The following is an 8880-nucleotide window of genomic DNA, read 5'->3' as shown; positions in this document are numbered from 1 at the left end:
ACTGTGTTCTTCAATCCGAAGCGGCGCCGAGTGACATGGTTTTCAAGCTATTCTTATCTAATTTTTTGGCCTTCAGAACATCTTAAAATACACATATGTAGATCATAGAAATCAAAATATGAATCTTGCCTAGGGTGCCAGAAAGGCTAGAAACGGCCCTGATTGTAAATGACAAACACTTGTATTGTGACAAGTGAAATGTCAGGGGATACATTTTCTTCAATAGTTTAATTGAGTTGCGAGGAGAACATTGAGGTTTTGTGATCAGAATAAAAGCTTTAATGGTATTACAATACAATACAATGGGCATTACCATGTATGACACTTTTTGTACTGGTGTATATATTAAATTGACAATTTCAGTCAGGAGATACAGTACAGTATCTTACAAAAAAAAATTAAAAGAAAATCCCAAAATTATTGAGTCCTGAAGGTTTAAGGTATTTTTATGTTCTTGTCGTTGAGCATTAATCATATACCTGGTGTTAAGTAATAATGACGCTATTTAGATGTTTTCCTTAACCATGGCAATTCATAGAATAACTGGCTGTATAATAAAACTAATAAAAAAGGACCAACAGATTATCCAATTAACTGTAAGTGATTCGGTGTCACTTGCAATTGATCATGACTGGTGGGTGTATAAATGTGCAATGGTACAAGACAGCCAAGAGTGTTTGTACTGTATAACCACACACCTCTAAGTGACTCAGTAGTTGTACCATTATAAATCAATTATTCTGGTGCAAAGTCCATAGTGACAGTCACAAAGGTTTGAAACCTGTTGCACGTTTACTATAACTTCAGCTTGAACCAGTCTGGCGATTCTCCTCTTATAGAATAACAGTGATTAGTTTGCCAGCGGATACTAAAATCACCCCATGGTAAGATTTACTTCTTGTATCATATTTTGTTCACATTTGGACATTTGGTCTTTAGTACACTTGGCCATATGTATACAGCAAGTTGGTGTCACTTGATTGGCTGATCAGCTGATTACTTACTGAATAAAAGTGTGTGTGTATGTATACACACACACACACACACACACACACACACACACACACACACACACACACACACACACACACACACACACATATATAATATAGTTGTTATAAGTTGATGATAATTTTAATTATAAGACTGCTGCTTTTAAATCCAAATTGTTCCATTATAATAAAAACTGTCTATATTCTGAACTGGTAGGAAAGGCACTTTCTAAGTAAGTTTAATGGCCAATTCCACCTAAGAAACACATTTTAAAATTTGTTGCAAGATTTAGCCAGCTTTCGATTTTCTTCATAAGCGATTTAAATTAGCTTGTTGTGATTTTTTTGATGAATCACTATAACATTTATTTTTTACCCGTTCCATTTCAAGCCGGTTCTGGAGTCATGTCAGAGACTGGCTAACCTTAAAAATGTCAAACATCCCTGTATTTAGTATTTACCATCCATTCTGTTACATTGATGGTTTAACTTTAAACAATCTAACATCAGACACTGTCAATATTGTTTTCCTACTTGCTAAATACCATATTCATTGTTGTTAGTGGAGAAATTGTCACCCATGCTTTGAACATTTTATGAATGAATTTAAACTATTTTACTCCTCACTGAAATTACTGAAGAACTGCTGTGCTCTGATAATACTTTGGACATGTCCATCAGTTTTATTGTGGATTCCCTGAAAATTTTACAATTTTCAACATCCTTTGCTGACTTCTCTTTAAAGACTTCTCACCAATTTTATTTTAAATGTAAAGTAAATTTTTTGGCTATAAAAATTAACAATTTTAGCCTATGGCTAAAATTACATAAGTGGCGGTTGTGTTGTCTTTTTTTCCTGTCAAAAATAGTTGAATGGATCTCTTGACATCTATCATAGACCGTAAAACAATAGGTTTGACAACTCAATGGATGCTGCTGTTATCAGAAATCCTTTTTCTGTCTAATGCTTTGCATTTAGCATAATATTATTTTCTAATAATTGTCATGAAAAAAAAACCGTTTACCAGGATTTTAAATATTTGTAGTCATAGTAACCATAGTAACCCACAGATTCGTTGCCTGTTACGTATAATTGGGGCGGAGCTATCAAAATAGGGGCGTGTTTGTTTTGGTGATTTGAAATATCAACAACGGTTGCCAGAAAGCACAGATTATTGCAATGCTTGTTATGTGTTTAAATGTATATATGCTAATAAATGTAATCTCTTAGGATGTAAAGAGACACATGTTCTTTCTACAGGTGATCTGATTGGTCCATCATGTGGGCGTGGGCATTACTTCCTGTCACTCTGGCAGTGTTTGGAACAATTGGTCTTTGGGTTGTGTGAGTGTTTCTTTCAGATTTCTTGACAAAATCTTTGTTTTGTTTTTTGTTTTATTTGACTCTTTCTGCACTTGTTTGTTAGGTATGCCATAGCGGTGTTCAATAACACTGTTAATATAACTGAAGAATTCCCTTACATCAGGTATGTAGTCCTACTTAAAGTGGAGTTATATATAATTATATATAATATGAAGAAGGAAATAATGCACTTGGACACAAAAATATGCATGTCATGTCATTGACCCATTGTAATCATTCTTGACTTAAATATTTCATCATTTTGTTCGATTTACTGATCTTACAATCCAATCTAATTATCCTCCCGGCCTAGTCTTTATAGTTATTGACATCCATTTCAGTAAACTGTTTGGATGTGATTATGGTCATTCGTTTTAGTGAAGATGTGTCTCATTAGTCTCGGACATTGGTGTTATGGTGTAAAAACACAATTTTCTCAGTGATATTGTAGTATTGTTGAATCTCGTGGCTCTTTCTGAATTTACAAAAGTCATTCCTGATTTTCATCAATATGCTGTTTACCCAAAGATTCACACACCTTCATACTACCCTTCCCAACAAAGTACAGCATGAAAGTTGAGACTAGCCAAGCCTGATTTAAAAAAGAAAATTAAATATGAATATTGTTATTCCTTTAGCACGTGTGGCTCATACAACCCCCAGAGCTGTCTGTTTTCTCAGATCTGCAACATTTGCTGTGTGTTGGGTGAGTCCTGTCATCTCATTTTAAAAACAGGCTTTCTGTACTGTATCCTCTGCGTGACCTCTTTTTCTTTCTTTAGCGCTGTGGATTGTCACAATTAGATTTCAACAGATCCGGGATTTGGGTTGTGCGTCTCATTTAAATACAGCCGGACTGGTGGTTGGTTTCATCTCTAGCATTGGCATTTCCATTCTAGGAAACTTCCAGGTACAGTTTATGTGTGTGTATATATGTGTGTGTGTGAATAATAAATGGAAGTTACTGATTGTGCGAAACCTTATTTGTGGTTATAGTTTTGTGGCATACTTTGTGTGTTTTTATCTGTTCAAGCGCGAACAGATTTAAGTTCTTATTTTTGTGTCTTAGTGTGCTTGAATGGTGTAATATAATTTGAATGAACGATAGTGTGAGCATCTACTGTAGCGTAGCCAAAGTACAACAAAAAACAGATGTTAAATATCTGAATACTTTAAACTTAAAAAAATACTGCATGCCTAATTTTGATAGGCTTAAAATAAGTGGCGATTTGCAGAGCTTGTGCAAATATATCCACATCGCTATGATCAGATGCTTTCTTAACTGCTGTTTTCTCACCGCTGTCAATTTTGTTTATCTCGTTGTTGAGAGCACATACTCCTCTAAATTGAGTGCTACTGGTATGATGCCACTTTTTAGGCCAACTGGCAGTTAGCATCACACAGGTTTTGGATTATTACAAAAAACATGCTCTGTGATCAACACAAGTTTATGATAGTTACACGTTTTGTCCATCAAGATAATTATTACAGATGAACACAACTTTTGAAGCGTAAATGCAGTCTGCAGAAGTAAAAGGCTAAAGGTCGGCTTACTAGGCTTAAAAGGAACTACCGCTCCACTTCACTAACACCAAGCTTCCGACAACTCTTTTAGTTTTTATCAAAACATTTTTTCTCTCTTTTAGTATTACCTTAAAACCCATTCGGACAAAATGTTCGGTGTGACGACTTTTAATCACCCTGACAGCCTCTGTCTGTAGTCCCATTTAGATTTACTTGTTAGCAACCGCCTATTTCAAGACATTTAAGGCTGGAAACACACTGCAAACGTGGCGTGAGTGTGGCGTTTTTGTTGCGTGTCATCTGTGTGGCAGCTGCCTGGCGTTTTCTCTGTCTTTGCACACCAGAAGCGTGTCTGACGCAGCGCTGCTGCTATTAATGTACAGGGAAGCCTTATACTTCATGTTAAATATAAATATATTGCCTATTGATATAGCAAAGACAATTGCAAAGATATATCTACATTTGTGTTAATGTCTTAAGTGTCTTAAGCTTGTTTTCACCACAGACCTTATTTCAGCCATTTAACCAAAATGCCATAAAAAACCCATTTACTTTAGGATGATGGAACCGGAAGTGCTAAAATGCTAACTCACTTCTGCACTTTGGCAAGTTAAGTCATACCTGCTCCACTCCATACCGCACTCAGCAGAGTGGGTGATTTCGGGATTTTCCCTTAAGTTGGGCAACTTTTTGAGCAATGTTGTCGAGTGATGTTGTTTGAAAAAAAAAAATGCCCTGTGTATCATCTTCTTAAAGGTGGCCTAGAATGATTTTATTAACCTTGTCCTTGCCATAGTGAAATAATAAGAGTTCAGTACCTGGACATCACATACTGTGAGTCTCAAACACCATTGCCTCCTCCTTCTTATGTAAAGCTTGTGCATGAAAAACAACACAGAAAAATAGGTGAATCTCAATATAGCACCAACTGTGACGCAATTGCTGGGATCATTAATATATTCGCCCCCATGATTTGCATATAACAGCACATGTTCATTGTCAGGTGGAACTGCGCAGCCGAATTATAGGCAGATCTGCTTTCATACTCTTCCCACAGATACAAAATGTCAACAGTCATGGTTGATGTTTATTATAATTGGATAGCGCAACAGTTTAATTCAAAATCGTTTGTTTGCTTTCCCCATTTCACCGCGGACAGTTTTTTTTAAATCCTGGGACAATATCAAGCAAGCTTCGCTCAGCGTTTAAAACTGAAGAAAGGGGCAATTCCAACTATATTCCTGCAAGCAGTAAGTAGTGTTTTTTTTCCCACTTATTGACTGTCTAAAAAATTTCTAATTAAATTGAAAGTTTCTAAGAGAGACAGCATTGTCTAGATAATGCAAGGTGCAATACAAAACTAAATAGTGTGTCTAATGCGTAGGTTAATATTATTTTGTTTTACAAAATACAACATTAGATACGTGTCATACTACATTAGTTTAGTTGCTTATAGATCACTCACTCAGTCCTTCTAGATAACGTCATCTTCTCCACCATATAAGTTAAAATGATAGTCATTTGACACGGCTTCAATTCATTTAGTAAAAAAATTAAATAATAATATTTTTGAGAACTGAATTATGATGTTTTTGCATGCTTGTATTTCAGAGTACATCACAGTCACTGCGTAGCCTACTAATGTAACCTACTAGTGACTAACGTTATATAAACATGCAATATTGTTGACAAAAAAAGAGTCTAAAATGTAGTTTAAAAAATAAAAACTTGAACAAAAAGCACTGGTTTTGGTTTTGTCGGGGGAAAAAGAGGAGCATTCGAGTGTACGTGTTTGCAGTTGCCAGATTTCAGTAATTTAAATCCCTCAATCAGAACTTTTCTCTGAAAAGAACACGTATACTATCCGGTGTTTTACCTAAATATAAGCAATCTGGCAACCATGCAAGTGAGCTCTCTCTCTCTTTCACGCACGGATGATCTGAAAACACCAATAAAAAAGTAAGCTGCATTTTATCAATCTCCATTTGAGATGTTCTGCTGAAAGTGTTATTCAGTCGATCTGTGTTCTGTCAGGACGGTCAGGACTCACCAGCTGCTTCGCCAAACAACTGCAGTTGTGTGAGCTTCTGAAATAAGCCGATCAGAGCAGAGCTCAACATTAATATTCATGACCCTTCCAAATAAGGCAAAAACAGACCATTACATCCTAGGGACAATTTCTATGGTTGTAAATGGACCTGTAAAACTGTATCTGGACAATTTTTGCCCTTAAATAAGCCACATACCCTCTATGTAGATATCAGAGAACAATTTAACATATTGTTTCAACTCATTCTAGGGCACCTTTAAAAGAACTAGTCCATTGTCTCACCTGGTTGCCCGCAACATTGTTCCAAAAATTGCCCTGTGTATCATCACCTCAGCGGTTTATCTGTGAAAAGGTGTTTTGAACTTTTTTGGAGTCCTAGACGAAGAAAAATAAAAAAGAAGTTTGCTTTGAATGTAAAGTTTGCTTTATTTGCTTTACATGCATGATTTTTGTCCATATGTGTGTGTCGATTCAGCCATCTGTACTGCTGTCGGTTCATTTGCTTGGGGCGTTCCTGGCCTTCTTCCTGGGTTTGGCTTACTTCTGGGTCCAGGCGTGGCTCACGTACTTCAGCCTGCCGTCACATGACCGTAGGTGGGCGGTGCCTGTGCGTGTCATCCTCTGCAGCATGTGTACATGTCTGCTCATCTGCAGTATCCTTCAGCTCTTTTAGACATCACAATTTCATACCTGAAATGAGTGCATTGTCACTAGACGTTATCATGTGTTCATTTTGTTGTCCTTAACCCTCTATGTTCTCAGTGCTTGTTCTCCATATCACAGGGTTTCGCTCTGAAGCTGCCATGTGTGAGTGGGCTATGGTCATGTGTTTTTTTGCGCTGTTTGGGATTTTTGCAGCAGAGTTCAGACACATTGACTTTCACAAGCTCACCGTACAGAAAACCGCCAGGGCTAATGGTGTGTGGACATTACAGGAGATTCACTGAGGAAGAGCTGGCAAGTGGAAATAAGATACAAGACACAACTGCAACAAGCTCAACATTAAATATGGACACAACATTGGACTACAACCTGCACAACTTTGCTAAATGCACAAATACACACATAATATAAAACACTCCCATTTTATACCACACTTGGAGTTAGACTGTTCAAAACCACATTTCTACAATAGTAATTATGTTGCAGAAATGCTATGCTGAATTTACGAGCATATTGTTTACATATTTTATAAACTTAAGGTGATTATAGTGTAATATGAGAGGATGGGTATCAGTGTAGTATTCCACTTGTTATTGCAGTACAACAAACAATAATACCTCAATGCCTTAATGACTTTGTTGTTAAATGTATTCCGTTATAAATAGTTTAATTGTATCTGACTATAACCAAGGAAAGCTGTTATTGAATATAAATTGACAATATTAACAATTGCTGAGTTACAGTCTATAAAGTGAACATTTAAAGCAAACAAGGTTAATGGTACTAGTTAACTGTTAACCCTACTTGAAGTCAGCATGAAACAGGAGTTGTGATAGTCTTTTCTTCTGAAGTGAAGTAAAATGGCTCCCCGAACAAGAAAGAATGTAGCGCGGAACTTGATTTTGTCCATTTTGAAGTGATAGTTCTCGATAGTTCTGGTATAGTTCTTATAGAGTTTAACAGCTGGGTTCTGAATGTAAAAACTATTCATTTTCTCCATAGGGGAATTGATTCTTAGCCCTACTGTGAGATATGAGGTTGTTAATCGATGGTATTTGCTTCTGATGAAGACGGCAGCGCACATTATTGCAACTTATTTTTTAAATGGTTGTGTTTAACATTGGAATTTGTGGTGAAAAACTGCATTACCCATGACACTGAACAGAGTCGAAACAAGCAGCAAATCATTTTTTAGCTCCGCCCACTCCCATGAATCACTGCAAATTTCTACACTCTGAAAATTAATGTATTTGCATATTTGCAAATACATGTGCATATACAAAATATATTTCCATATTTTACAAAAAAAACTTAAAATATAGGCTGTGTGTATGTATGTTTTTACCCAGTCTTGAACTTTTGTGTTTTTGTTTGATTTTCAAATACTTTTTTCTTCACATCAAAGTTTGTAATGTTGTGATTCAACTCATAGCTGGTTGATTTGGTACATAGCCTATAATGCTTCGACAAACACTGGATTAAATGAAAGTCCATTTATGCAAAGTCGACAGCAGAGAGCGCTCTAGGCCTGAGGTTGGTTGTCTCAGATTTGTGTCCATGTGTTCATCTCAAGGACATAATATGTATTGTTTTTAGAAAGCCACCTCAAAATAGTGTTATATTATTATAAATATTTTAACTTTATGTGTTTCATGTGAAAATGAGAAATACATTGTCATCACACTCTGGGATTAATTGAAGGGCACAATCTGGGTTTTTGTCATGTGTATGCCAAAAAAATAAGCACGTGAATTTGGACACAACAGAGTTGGACACGATTTTCGGATGGGAAACAGCAGTTTAGAGCAGTCTGCGCGTCTCATGATGACATTCTTTCACATACACATTGCTCTCAATGGGTGGGGAAAAAAACACAAGCGAACAAAAAAGGAGCGAGGGACACAAAGGGGCAAATGAAGGGGACTTAGGCATGTTGAAAAGTCCTGGGAATCAGTTATTTCTTTCTCTTTTCTATTTTAATATCCTTTCATGATCAGTGTTTTTCTAAAATCGGAGCAAACTCCTTTGAATATCTGCTTGTTTTGTTTTATGTATTTTTGGCGAATAGGGTCAACTGAATAAAGTTGTCATCTAAACACTGATGTGCTCGCGGGAAAAAGCTTTAATGCGAGATACAGTTGGGATGTAATTCAAAACCGGTAATGGATGTGGGGTAGAGCAAACTTTGAATTCACTGTTTGCTTGTTAAGTTAAAATCAATTACATTTGAAATAGAAAAAAAAGGAGGAGAGAGAAATAGTGGTTAAATATACTAGGCCATAAGAAGT

General features: G+C 36.3%; 1 protein-coding gene across 1 annotated transcript; it reads left to right on the top strand.

The window, feature by feature from the left end:
* Window positions 1-732: 732 nt before the first annotated feature.
* Window positions 733-7321, top strand: tmem150b (transmembrane protein 150B). Its single transcript, XM_067460094.1, has 7 exons — window positions 733-884; window positions 2254-2337; window positions 2420-2479; window positions 2994-3061; window positions 3138-3265; window positions 6405-6582; window positions 6692-7321. Exons 2-7 carry the CDS (start codon window positions 2273-2275, stop codon window positions 6874-6876), a joined length of 684 nt encoding a protein of 227 aa, XP_067316195.1. The 5' UTR covers window positions 733-884; window positions 2254-2272; the 3' UTR covers window positions 6877-7321.
* Window positions 7322-8880: the final 1559 nt, after the last annotated feature.

Source organism: Pseudorasbora parva, chromosome 2 (assembly GCF_024679245.1).
Source record: "Pseudorasbora parva isolate DD20220531a chromosome 2, ASM2467924v1, whole genome shotgun sequence".
NCBI classification, from domain to species: Eukaryota; Metazoa; Chordata; class Actinopteri; order Cypriniformes; family Gobionidae; genus Pseudorasbora; species Pseudorasbora parva.
Note: the sequence above shows the minus strand (reverse complement) of the source record. Positions and strands in the feature narration are given on the sequence as shown.

What these genes read in the sequence shown, in the direction of transcription:
- tmem150b (XM_067460094.1), top strand. Translation starts at nt 2,273, where the DNA reads ATGTGGGCGTGGGCATTACTTCCTGTCACTCTGGCAGTGTTTGGAACA. An exon ending in CCATTCTAGGAAACTTCCAG is followed by an intron (nt 3,266 to 6,404) that starts GTACAGTTTATG and finishes GTGTCGATTCAG; the next exon opens with CCATCTGTACTGCTGTCGGT. An exon ending in TACATGTCTGCTCATCTGCA is followed by an intron (nt 6,583 to 6,691) that starts GTATCCTTCAGC and finishes CTATGTTCTCAG; the next exon opens with TGCTTGTTCTCCATATCACA.